Source organism: Bufo bufo, chromosome 2 (assembly GCF_905171765.1).
Source record: "Bufo bufo chromosome 2, aBufBuf1.1, whole genome shotgun sequence".
Classification (NCBI taxonomy): domain Eukaryota; kingdom Metazoa; phylum Chordata; class Amphibia; order Anura; family Bufonidae; genus Bufo; species Bufo bufo.
The window spans coordinates 717,118,058-717,132,036 of NC_053390.1; the positions used below are offsets into that span (position 1 = coordinate 717,118,058).

The following is a 13,979-nucleotide window of genomic DNA, read 5'->3' on the forward strand; positions in this document are numbered from 1 at the left end:
CTTCTGGGCCGCGGCCCCGCACAAAAGTAGATCATGTCCTATTTATCCTATAAATTGCGGACAAGAATAGGCAGTTCTATGGGGGGTGCCGGCCGGGTGTATTGCGGATCCCCAATACACTACGGACGTGTGAATGGATCCTTACACTGCTGGGGCTCCGATCAGAAGCTGCCACTGCACCAACAATGAGCAGGAGGGGGGGGACCCTGTGGCCACGGCCACCAATGATTTTAATACTGGGGGGTGGGCGCACAGCGCCACCAATGTTTTTAATACTGGGGGGTCTGGGGAGGGCACACTGCACCACCAATGTTAATTAACGTTTAATACAGGAGGCGGGTGTGTTGGCGCAAAATCACCTACCGGGACACTGCCTCTGACAGGGAGCTGCGATCAGCAGCAGCAGTTAACCTATCAGGTGCGGCACCTGAGGGGTTAACTGCTGCCGCTGATCGCAGCTCCCGGTCATATAGGCTGGGCACCGCCTCCTGTATTTGTGTTAGACGTTAATTATCATTGGTGGCGCAGTTCCGCCCCTCCTCCTCCCGTCTCTCCTTATTGGCAGAGCGGCATAGGGGGGGGGGGGGGAGAGAGTGACTTCTTCTCCCCTGTGCTGCTGAGGGAACATGAGCGTGCCGACAGCAGTGCGCTCATGTTCTGTGATAGCGTGCTGGACGCAATATCGGCAAGGTTAGATAACGATAACTTTGAAAATCATGAATATCAGCCGATAATATCGGTAACTACGATATTCGGTCAATCCCTAATTTGCACACCTGGATTTTCTGGCATTCTTCTCTGCAGATCCTCTCAAGCTCTGTCAGGTTGGTTGGGGATTGTCGTTGGATAGCCATTTTCAGGTCTCCTCATAGATGTTCACAATTTGGTTCAAGTCAGGGTGGGCCACTGAAGGACATTCACAGAGTTGTCCCTATGACACTCCTGTGTTGCCTTGGCTGTGTGCTTAGGGTCATTATCTTCTTGTTATGTGAATGTTCAGCCCAGTCTGAGGTCCAGGGCACTCTGGATCAGGTTTCAATTAAGAATATCATTGTACTTTGATCCATTCAGCTTTCCCTCAACTTTTTTCAGGCTGTTTTCTGGTCACTTTGCCATAAAGCCCATATTGGTGGAGTGATGCAGTGATGGTTGATCTTCTGGAATTTTCTCCCATCTCACCAGATCTTTGGCGCTCAGCCAGAGTGACCATTGGTTTCTTGGTCATCTCTCTTACCAGGAAGCTTCCTGGTCATTCCAAACTTCTTCTATTTAAGAATAATGGAGGCCATTTGGCTCTTGGGAACTTTCAGTGCAGCAGAATTTTTTTTTGTACCCTTCTCCACATATTACCGTTTGTTCGTACCATAAAAAATATGCATGCGTTTGTATATTTTATGCACACAAAAAAACAAAAACACTATACTGAATATAGCTAAAACGAATACCTATGAGGGGCGTGAGCGCAAGATGGACGCACGTGTCTAGCTGAGCTCTGTCACTGTCGCCCTAACTTCGCAGTTATCCTGAACTTACCAACCGCAATCATATCATCCACGGAGGAGAGAAGACCGGGACGTTCCCGCAGAATCGGGATGGCACGTAACAAGGCCCTGTTGGCGGCTGAGAAACTCAGAGAGTTTGCTCGGTCTGATTCCCAAGATGGCGCAGGCCCCGCAACCTCCCGGAGTGCCTCTCCTGCTCCCAGTGAGGATAGCGCGCCAGACACCAAACCCTCCCTCAAACAGGTGACCGATCAACTACTCCAGGCGATAGCTACCTGCCGCTCCTCTCTTTCGGAAAAGATGGAGGAGGTAAAGACAGATATCGGTCTCCTGAGACACGACATGCAAAACATGCGTGGCCGTATTGCGGAGGTGGTAAACCGTGTGTCCACGGTGGAAGACCAACTGAACCCATTACCGGCCCACTTGGCTGATTTGGAAAAGAAAGTGGATTATTGGCAGCAAAAGTGCGACGACTACGAAAAGCGCACGCGTCGCAACAACCTACGTATAGTGGGACTTCCTGAGCGTGCAGAGGGTAATAACCCATGTGATTTCGTGTCAACATGGCTGCGAGCCACTTTCCCTGATGCCACCTTCTCTTCTGCCTTTATTGTCGAGAGAGCTCACCGGGTATCGGCCAAGCAGATGCCTCCTGGAGCACCACCGCGGCCATTATTGGCGCGACTACTGACGTCTGCAGATCGAGACCTCATTCTACAGCTGGCCCGTTGCAAGCAAGAGCTTCGCTTTGAAAATGCAAATATCATGCTCTTCCCGGATTTCTCTGCAGAGCTTCAGAAGCGCAGAGCGACATTCACAGTGATAAAGAGGCGTCTTCGGGACTTAAACCTCCCATACTCAATGGCCTACCCAGCCAGGCAACGGGTAGTAGACGGAGAATCCATTAAGTTTTTCAACACTCCTGCGGAAGCTGCGGCCTGGCTGGAGGGCAAGCCGCGTCCAGCAAGATCCCCGAGATGAACACTTACTGCAACCTTTAGATGTTGTTACCTGTCAAGGTTTTCGCCGTTGTTTGCAGGGGGTTTACTGAAGGCATGTTATGCCAAGTGTGTGCCTTACACACTTTATAGTTTGATACCACCCATGTTTTGTCCCCCTAACATCTGATCTTTATTGCTCATTGCATAGCATGCATTTTCTAGGATTGCATTGTTGCACAATGTTGTTCTGCATTAGCTGTTGTAAAGCAGCATCTATAAGCGTAACCTGCGATACTCTGCAGACTTACCGCTATAGAAGGGCAGAAATATGATTGTAGGTATAGGTATGAAGGGCTCTCCCCTTAGATAGGTGTATTTACATACTACGAAGTTAGGGCACCAGTTCTCTGCGTGCTACTTAAGTTAGTTACAGTGCGAAGGGTTAAACTAACCAATAACACACCCCGTATACTGTTGTGCCACACAGGACCTACCACCGAGTATCCCGTTGCATGTGTGTGATGCCCCGGATACCTGGTGCTAGATCTGCCTTTTAGATGGCCTTTAATGAACCATTGTTAAATGTTTGGATAGTTCTTACCTACCATTGCATACCTACCTATGTACTGTCATATTATGTAAAAGGTACAAAGATGTATGACCGGAGGTGGCCATATGTAATAGAGTGTAGGGAGCGATATGCATATTCCATGATGTTACAATGGCAGACATAAGGTTAATGTCTTGGAATGTCGGGGGCCTTGGGAGTGTTAGGAAGCATACCATGGTGTTCTCAGTGATCGGTCAGTTCAACCCTCATATCTTGTGCCTACAAGAGACCCACTTACTTCCTGACAAGACTAGGAGATTATGTAAATCTTGGGTCCAATGGTCATGCCACTCATGCTACTCTAACCTGGCTAGGGGAGTTTCTCTTATGGTTCATAAATCCCTAAGATGGGAGGTGGAGAAGCTACAGATGGACAATGCGGGAAGGTATATTTTTGTGGCAGCATATATTAATTGCATACTATATGTTATACTGGGGATCTATGTCCCTCCTCCTTCCTCCCTCCAAGTAATACACCAGGCGATATGTTTCGCGGCCACTTTTCCCTCAGCACGGATTACAGGTCCTTCTCAAAAAATTTGCATATTGTGATAAAGTTCATTATTTTCTGTAATGTACTGATAAACATTAGACTTTCATATATTTTAGATTCATTACACACAACTGAAGTAGTTCAAGCCTTTTCTTGTTTTAATATTGATGATTTTGGCATACAGCTCATGAAAACCCAAAATTCCTATCTCAAAAAATTAGCATATCATGAAAAGGTTCTCTAAACGAGCTATTAACCTAATCATCTGAATCAACTAATTAACTCTAAACACCTGCAAAAGATTCCTGAGGCTTTTAAAAACTCCCAGCCTGGTTCATTACTCAAAACCGCAATCATGGGTAAGACTGCCGACCTGACTGCTGTCCAGAAGTCCATCATTGACACCCTCAAGCAAGAGGGTAAGAAAGAAATTTCTGAACGAATAGGCTGTTCCCAGAGTGCTGTATCAAGGCACTTCAGTGGGAAGTCTGTGGGAAGGAAAAAGTGTGGCAGAAAACGCTGCACAACGAGAAGAGGTGACCGGACCCTGAGGAAGATTGTGGAGAAGGACCTCCAGACCTTGAGGGACCTGCAGAAGCAGTGGACTGAGTCTGGTGTAGAAACATCCAGAGCCACTGTGTACAGGCGTGTGCAGGAAATGGGCTACAGGTGCCGCATTCCCCAGGTCAAGCCACTTTTGAACCAGAAACAGCGGCAGGGGCGCCTGACCTGGGCTACAGAGAAGCAGCACTGGACTGTTGCTCAGTGGTCCAAAGTACTTTTTTCGGATGAAAGCAAATTTTGCATGTCATTCGGAAATCAAGGTGCCAGAGTCTGGAGGAAGACTGGGGAGAGGGAAATGCCAAAATGCCTGAAGTCCAGTGTCAAGTACCCACAGTCAGTGATGGTCTGGGGTGCCATGTCAGCTGCTGGTGTTGGTCCACTGTGTTTTATCAAGGGCAGGGTCAATGCAGCTAGATTTTGGAGCACTTCATGCTTCCATCTGCTGAAAAGCTTTATGGGGATGAAGATTTCATTTTTCAGCACGACCTGGCACCTGCTCACAGTGCCAAAACCACTGGTAAATGGTTTACTGACCATGATATTACTGTGCTCAATTGGCCTGCCAACTCTCCTGACCTGAACCCCATAGAGAATCTGTGGGATATTGGGAAGATAAAGTTGAGAGACCCAAGACCCAACACTCTGGATGAGCTTAAGGCTGCTATCGAAGCATCCACGACGCATTGATGCAGTCATTTCTGCAAAAGGATTCCCGACCAAGTATTGAGTGCATAACTGAACTTAATTATCTGAAGGTTGACTTTTTTTTGTATTAAAAACACTTTTCTTTTATTGGTCGGATGAAATATGCTAATTTTTTGAGATAGGAATTTTGGGTTTTCATGAGCTGTATGCCAAAATCATCAATATTAAAACAAGAAAAGGCTTGAACTACTTCAGTTGTGTGTAATGAATCTAAAATATATGAAAGTCTAATGTTTATCAGTACATTACAGAAAATAATGAACTTTATCACAATATGCTAATTTTTTGAGAAGGACCTGTATATGTATGGGGGACTTTAACATGACCCTACACCCCCTACTGGACAGGTTTCATGGTGAGGAGCAGCCACGAGGGAGTGCTCAATCCGAATCACCATTGTCCAAATTGATGACGGAGGTGGGGTGGGTGGACTTATGGCGCCTTAAGCACCCCGATGATCGTGCTTACTCATGTCAGTCAGCTAGCCATAACTCCTTGTCCCGCATTGACTAGGTCTTTGGTGGCTCCACAGTGTGTTCACTCCCTTATCGGGTGGAGTATGGTGCCAGAGGGGTTTCGGACCATAACCCTATCCTACTATCTGTTGATGAATCTGAGGGGTATGGGGCGCCGTATGAGGGTGCACCCCTTTTGGCTTACATTGTTCCTGCCTTCGGACCGTATTCCGGACCAACTGTCATTGTTTTTGTCTGACCACACTTCTTATAATGATAGGTCAATGGTGTGGGAGACGCTGAAGGCATACTTGAGAGGGTGCTTGAGATCCTCTATCTCCTTTATCAAACGTAACTCTGCTAAACAAGAAAAAGACCTAGCTGAGTGTGCTGAGATGAAGAGACTGTATGTTGCGGACCCAACGCCCCAGAATAGGGAGAGGTGGTTACAAATCGGAAGACGTTACCTTACTTTATTACAGGAAAAGGCCCAGCGCAAAATGTTCTTTACTAAGCAATCTTATTTTGAACTAGGCAATCAGTCTAGTAAGTTGCTGGCACATATCGTTCACCAGAATCAGGCATCTCCTGCGTATTAGAGATGGAGAGGGCATTATAGTAGTGTAACCAGAGGCCATAGCTCACAGTTTCTGGGAGTTTTATCAAGACCTGTATGAGGCCCGAGTAGATTACACCAAGGAGACAGTTAATACCTACCTGCAGGAGTTAGAAAAATACCCCAAGCTCTCGCAGGAGATGGCTCAATCTCTGGAGGGCCCAATATCAGATCGGGAGATATTAGAAGCCATTAAGTCTCTGGCGAATGGGAAATCCCCTGGCCTTAAGCCCTAGAAGTGTACTCTAGATATTTTGACCAATTAGTTCCTCCTTTATTGCAAATGTATCATGACTCCTTTTCGAAAGGTACCCTGCCGCCTTCACTATACGAAGCTACCATTGTGATACTCCTCAATCCAGGCAAGGATCCAGATTGTGGATCATATAGGCCCATATCGCTATTAAATCTAGACTACAAAATCTTGGCTAAGATTTTGGCACAGCGGTTGAATTGGGTTATTTTAAACCTTATTCACCCGGATCAATCTGGATTCTTGCCTGGTAGGTCCACAACGGATAATATCCGTAGAGTGCAGGTTGTCACCCAAATAGGCCTTCAATGGGGGAGTCAGTGGGCCCTGGCATCTCTGGACACAGCCACGGCCTTTGACTCAGTAGAATGGCCATACCTACTGGCCGCCCTGGAATGCTTTGGAATAGGTCCCGCATTTATTAGATGGATATCAATATTGTATAAACGACCTTCGGCTGGTATTTGAACTTTGATCTGGGTCGTGGGACCAGGCAAGGATGCCCGTTGTCGCCACTACTATTTGCTTTAGCGATCGAACCTTTAGCTATCCGTATTAGATCTGATGCTCAATTCAAGGAGATAACTATAGGTGACCAAGAGGACAGAGTGGGACTATACGTGGACGACATGGTACTGTTTATGTCAGATGTGGAGTCTACGCTACCCCGTGCTACTGATATCATTGAAACATTTAGTCAATTTTCCGGTCTTAGGATAAATTGGTCTAAATCTGTTCTATTTCCGCTATACTCCCTACCCTCATCCTCTCTTAATACCGAACTACCTATAGTATCTGAATTTAAGTATCTAGGGATCCATATCACCAAAGACGCGGCCTCTTTCCATACTCTCAACATACAGCCTCTCCTGAACTATAGTGCAGACAAATTTAGGGTATGGGGTGGTCTCCCACTATCCGTCCCGGGTCGAATAAACCTGATTAAATTAATCATACTACCTAAGTGGTTATATGTGTTAGAGCATGCACCTTTCATTGTTCGCAAAAAGATATTCCAGCGTTATAAGTCACTAATGTCTCCATTTATCTGGGGTAATAATAGACCTAAGTTATCCATTGACATACTCTGTCGCCCTAGAGGAAATGGAGGTATGCCCTTGCCTGACTTATATTTATATTACCTGGCGGGACAATTGAGACAGCTAAGGTCATGGATCTCCTCGGAGAGTGTTCTGATTAGGGCAGAAAGGCAGTTGGCTGCATTTTTGGATATCTCCTCGTTGTGGCCAGTGTTGGAACAACCAAAACTCTTTAGCCGAACACTCTCGCCCGTACACAAATTAGCCATTCAGATGTGGGATGCTGGTAAGAAGATGCATTCTTATATAGGACTGGACCCCAATATACCCTTGTGGGAGAACCCTATGTCTCCCTCTCTTCATACTGGGATGGATAAGCAGTTCTGGAAGGATCATGGGATTACCGTCCTGGGTGACCTATATTCCAATAATGTGATTAACACCTTTGAACATCTGAAAGAACGCCATAATCTACCTAGAACCACATTTTTTAAATACCTTCAAATACGACATGCTATGAACACCCACTTTAGGGATATCACAATAGCAATCTCTGACTACCCACTGATCGGTGTCATACGCTCCCAAGGCCCCAAGGGATTTATCTCTGCTTTTTACACTCACTTGCTGAGTACGAAGATGCATAAGGCCCCCCTCTTGGTATTATCCAAATGGGAAACTCTAATACCGGGTATCACAAATGAAGAAATTAGTGACCTATTAGAATCTCCTGTATTCGTTTTCCCATCCATAAATAATAAATTTATACAGCTATGTATTATTCACCAAAGTTACCTATCGCCCGTCCGGTTACAAAAAATAGGCAAATTGTCACATTCTAGGTGTCATAGATGCGACTCGGAAGGGGCAACTTTCTGGCATCTTATATGGGACTGCCCGTATATACAAACCTTTTGGTCTGACATCACAAGCTTTCTTTCTACGCCTACACACCTCCCGATAGCACTAACCCCACAAGTATGCCTGTTTGGTATACTTGATGAAGAGGTATAGAATACTCTTGAGGTAGACATTGTTTCTCGCACGGAAAGCTATTGCGATTCGTTGGATGGGCGACAGACGACCTTCTCTTAACCAATGGAAAGTACTTGTGAATAATGTGGTATCCTATGAGAATATTGTATTCAAGAATCGGGGTTGTCCTCAGAAATTCAGTAAAGTATGGGGACCCTGGTCTTCATCTATGCAAACAATGTATTCAGCTCCTAGATTTTCGGATAATCTTAACGCAATATTAGTATAAGATGGTTTTGTACTCACTACAAGTATGTGCTCTGTCAAACATGATTGCTCTGTACATGTTTTAGATACGGGAATTGTCATCTCACCTTTATTGATATTGGTATGTATATGGTACTGTTTATGTATTTGAATGTCTCATTGACCTTCATGTATACTGATGTTCTTTGAACTTCTCTGATGATTTGTTCAATAAAACGAGTTAAAAAAAAAAAACGAATACCTATATTAAATTTGTTTATGAAAGCAAAAAGGGAAAAAAGTGTGCACATTTTTTTTATGAAGAAAAAGGGGGGGGGGGGGAGTTTCTGCTATACTATTGCTGAAACCAGGTGCTATAGCTATCTTTTTTTATTTTCTTTCACTTTTTATTTTTTTTATTTTATTTTTGATTTAATCCCTTCCTGCCACAGGCAGGGCAGGAAGGAGTTAATATATAGACCACAGTGGGGCGATCTTGCATTAGGAAAAGTGCTCCCCCCTGACTGCTTTTTCACTTTTAACTCTGATGGATCGTTGTAGCACCCTGCTCTGCTACAACAATGTCACATGTATGACCAAATAGACACCATGTATGAAGGACTGCACCTCAAGGTTAGGGTGTGTTCACATCTCCGTTCGGAATTCCGTTATGGCTTTCCGTTGTAACATGGTTATGACGGAAAATAACGGAATCCATAAGACGGAAGATCGAATCCGTTATGCTGCCCCTAGACTTGTATTATGACGGAATGCAAATCGGAAGCCTTTAAAAGGCATTCCATTTTGATCCGTCTTAAAAGAAGTCTATGGGAATCATAACGGATCCGTCCCATTTCCGTTATGCAGAACGGAGAAAAAAGTCCTGTCGACAGGACTTTGTTTTCCGTCTTGCATAACGGGAACCAGAGACTTCTAGACCAGATCCCATAGACTTCTATTAAGACGGATCAAAACGGAATGCCTTTTAAAGGCTTCCGATTTGCATTCCGTCATAATACAAGTCTAGGGGCAGCATAACGGATCCGTCCTTCCGTCTTATGGATTCCGTTATTTTCCGTCATAACCATGTTATAACGGAATCCAGAACGCAGATGTGAACCCACCCTTATCAATAATAACAACTGTTTTATTAAATATCAAAAAAGGGACATGACAAACACTGAGTGTTAAAAACAGGCCGCCTGCCACATTGCGGTATGTGTGCGGAAAAACCACAGCGTAGTACAGCACCAGCAAAGTGTATTAGATGACACTAATCTCATGTACACTTTGCTGTTTTTTTTTTTTGTGTGTGCCAAAATTGATCTGCCCAGCAAATTTCCGAATCCCCATGTCAATTATGTTTGTGGTTTTAGCTGCGGATTTCCCCATTTTCCAATAAATGGTGCGATCTTCTGAAAAACTGCATCTAATCCGCACCAAACACCATTGTTAGAAGTTGCGGATATGATGCAGAAACAAACTGAAATTCTCCTGAATTTGTGCGGATCTTATGTGCTACCTTAGGGACCACCCTATGATAGGGTAGGAAATCATGATCTAATGCATCAACCACCATGAGCACAATGTGAACACATACAATAAACTGCAGATCCTAGCTATAGAAACAAAGCTGCCAAGCCCAAGAATGCAGTATACCCAAATATCTCAATAAATAGGGGTACCAGTCAGCAATACTAAAGACGAGGTACGAGGAGCGAGCCAAGATTAATGTGCGGAGGAAAACATCCTTCATACGTGTGAACCTGAGTTTGTGTATTGTACATTTCTTCCTTTTGCATTTGGGCTGGCACTATGGGAGAGATTTATGTTCTACCTGCACTGCCTTCTCTGGCATAAGAAAGCCGCAAACACTGTTTGCGACCCTTTAAACGCTGCCCCAACCACTTTCTGAAAAGGGGGCATGACAGGTAGGCGGCAGCAGGCCGACACATTTATTTTCATTTATATTAGCTTTCTGGCGCAAGTGAAGACAGCCGCCGTAGATTTCATTCTGGTATACAGACTGCCAGAGGATGCACCTAATTCAAGACGTGGTATGCGCCTTGTCATAAATTTGCCGCATCCTCCGGCAGCGCAGGCAATTTCAAAAACGGTCCAGTCTCCCACTGTATGTTTATTGGTGGTGCCCACTATACTGCTTGGATCCAGTCTTTGTATGATCCAGTAGGTTGTGTTCTAAATCTATTACTTTGTGATGAAAAGGACATCATCAGCATTCATGTTTGACTGTTTTTCAACATGCTCAGTGGGAAATACCCTTCAGTATGAGCAGACGATTACCGTGTATCGTTTTTTTTTTGTTATTTTTGAGGATATACAGAATGTCATAGTTATCTATTATATTAGCACATTTGGCCCTTTTCCAAGCAGCAGTTACTTTGAAGGGGCTGTCCCATCATAGCCGAGAAAGGAATAACCTGAGTAAGCACCGGTTGGAAACCTTCAAACAGCCGACACTCCGCTGTTTCTGTAACTCCTATATCAGTGAATGGGAGCTACCCCTTTAACTCAGACAGTAAGCACCGCAATAATAGAAAACATTCATGGTTTAGTAGTTCAGTGGTTTATCTTCTGATAGTATGAAGACAGTTATTGTATGTAGTCATAGCTGTATCTAACCATTTTCTTATCGTTCTTCCTTCAGATGTTCTTTGAAGATCACATAGACGACGCCAAGTACTGTGGTCATTTATACGGCCTGGGGTCTGGATCTACCTACGTTCAGAACGGCACTGGGAATGCATATGAAGAAGAGGCCAATAAGCAGTCATGACCTGTAGAGGAAAACTAACATTTTTTTTTATTGCCAGGCTCAGTCACTTTCTACATGTCTTAACTCTAAACATATTTTTGGCTATCAACTCGACCATCTCTCATATCCATTCACTTTCTGTTTTACCACTTGGCCTTTAAACAGATTGGTTTCTCACTTTTATGTTTGCCTTATCTACGCTAGATCTCTGTGCACTAGCCCAACCTTTTGCCATGTAAGCCAATACAACTGGGTAATCCCAATTGCTTGATCCAAGATTTTTTGAATAGTTTAACAACCTATTGACTAAGAACATAGCACTTCTGTGTATGACACCGAGTTCAGATGACTTATTTCTTGTGCACCCCACCACCACCACCTTTATAAGCCTTAAATAGCAAATCCATACACTCTTAATCTTAAGGTCTACACAGTGATGGGGCTCTACACCCTAAAAGATGAACATTTCCTTTGAGGAAGACTGCTAGATCTCAAGGTGCTGGCAGCGTCTGGTGCTAGGAATCATTGATGCTTGTCCAGCTCTTTGCACTCGTAGGAAACCCTCGACTTTTTATCCCTAAATCCATGTTTACTTGCTACAGTCACCATTTTTATTTTTACAAAACATTATTTATTAGGTGCTTGAAGTTTGGATATTGATGAATTGTTGGGGAGAAAAGCTTCATGCATAAAGGAAAGAAAACAAAGTTGAAAAAAACTAAACGGATACAATCCAAAAGCTCAACAAGTCCGATCACGATCTCTCCGCTGCAGAGGAATAGACACTGGAAAATACAATTTCATTTTGTATTTTTTCTACAGAATGTAATTATTTGTTGCAACAACAAAATAAAAAGTTTTAGCTTTGGCATGGGAAGTTCTCTGCGTATCCCAGCTGTGGTCGGATGGCATTATGAAGTGGACACTAGGCCTTAGGTTCCTTGGTGCTGCCATCATTAGGTGGTGGACAGTTCTACACCTCTTATTGACGCTGTCTGTCTTTTGCAATACATTTTTTATATTGTGGCCATTGATCTACAATATATATCCATGCCCCAGGAGTTGGATGGTAAAATCAGATTTCCGTACAAATGGATTTTGTGTGTTTTTTATCCACACGCTATCGACCTATGTAAAATACAGTCTGAACTCTTTACCTTTATACTTTGTAATATCTCCAGGGTTTTTTTTTTTTTTTCTTTTCAGAGTTACAGTGTTGTGACAATGTGATCCTTTTTAATGCATAAAATACAAACTGTTTGCAACAAAGGATATTTGTTTTTAGAGCTTTTGTAAATAAAGGCTGAAAAGATTGTCGTTTCCTTTGGAGTGTTCTTTCAGTCCCTAAGTAGTGGGCAACATGGATGGATTACAGGGGTACTACATATGGTAAGTTTCTGCCTAATTGTAATCCCATGTTATCACCAGTATGACCTACCTGTAGTGCAGAGGTCAGCAACCATAGGCACCCACACTGCTGTGAAACTACAAGTCCCAGCATGCATAATTGCTCAGCTGTGTTCCCTCCTCATGAGGAAGGATCTGTAATATATGTTGATCCTAAACATGTTGATGAAATGAGCCTGATGTTTGGTTTTTAAGCACGTTTCCTAATAAAACACGCACTGCGAGGTGAAGCTGGACAATCTATTTTTCTCGCCCAATTTCCTTGGGGAACACAGAAGACCTTGGGTATAGCTCATCTCCCTAGGAGGCGTGACACTAAGTGAAGACTGTTAAGCCCCTCCTCCACAGCTATACCCTCAGCCTGGAGAGAGAGACTGCCAGTTTTTGCTTAGTGTCCAAGGAGGCAAGACACTCCCTGCTCTGCAGGGCTGCTTTCTCCTTGTTTCAATTTTAGATTTTTACTTTTTTATTTTCTTTTTGTTCCAGATCATCAGGGATAACAGAGACGCACTAGACCTCTCTGTTCTCCCGGGGTTGAGCTGCGCCAGTGCCGGTCACCCGCACTGCTGCCTCCCCCACAGAAGGCAAGGTGGACCAGGGCAGCCCAGCTCCCCTGCATCCCGCCAGCGCAAGGGTCGCCCGCACGCCAAGTCCCTCCCCCGGCGTCCTGCCACTACGGTGCCAGTAGCTGAAGGGGCGACCCTGCTGGAACGGACCGAGGGTGAAGACGGCTATGGTGAGAGATTGGCTTCTCCAGCCCTACGTCCCCCCCCTCCCCTCTCGGTCTCCTGCGTGCCTGACCCTTACCTGGGCCTATGGACCCTTCTGTCCCTGCTAGACCTAGGCTGGCCCTGGGCTGCCGCAGGTCGACATCTGCTCCCTCTCTCCTGGCCTCCAGGACATTGGCACCCTTGTTCCTACAAGAGGAATGCCTAGGGAGCTGCGGAGGTCCGCACCTAGCTGCCCCTGACGGAGGGGTCATGCAGGCGTCCCACCCTCACAGACCCGGTCTCAGGGTCCCCCTCCCTCTTACCGGCCACTACTTCAGGGCCAGAGGGCCCGCGCCTTGCTGCCACTGACCCTCCCTGCTCTCACCGGTCCAGGGGAAAGGTGGTTGTAGCTGCCGGCAGGGGTGAAATCATATGGAGCGCTGTTCTAGGCCAAGGGCCCGCTCCAGGGGTAAAATGGCTGCCGGGTGCAGGGTCCTGACTTCCGGACACCTGGGTGGGCACCGCGGCCTGCAAAGGAGCGCTTCAACAGCCCCGGCTGACCGTCGGAACCTTCCGGTCGGCCGGGCGCCGAAGTCTTGTGTTCCACTTCAAGACGATCCCGCTCTATCCGGGTCCCCGGCTCGCGGGGTGGGCACCCGCGGCCGGTATGTGCCGCTCCGTAG

General features: G+C 45.4%; 1 protein-coding gene across 5 annotated transcripts in view; it reads left to right on the top strand.

Annotated features, from left to right (window-relative positions):
- The window catches only part of CNOT7 (CCR4-NOT transcription complex subunit 7), a 44,900-nt gene extending 33,012 nt beyond the window's left edge, over positions 1 to 11,888 (top strand). For all 5 annotated transcript variants that reach the window (XM_040418791.1, XM_040418792.1, XM_040418795.1 and 2 more), the window contains one exon: positions 11,072 to 11,888. In XM_040418791.1, coding sequence (XP_040274725.1) covers positions 11,072 to 11,200 — 129 coding nt within the window. In that variant the 3' untranslated portion in view covers positions 11,201 to 11,888. The remainder of the gene's footprint in view (positions 1 to 11,071) is intronic.
- The last annotated feature ends 2,091 nt before the right edge of the window (positions 11,889 to 13,979 follow it).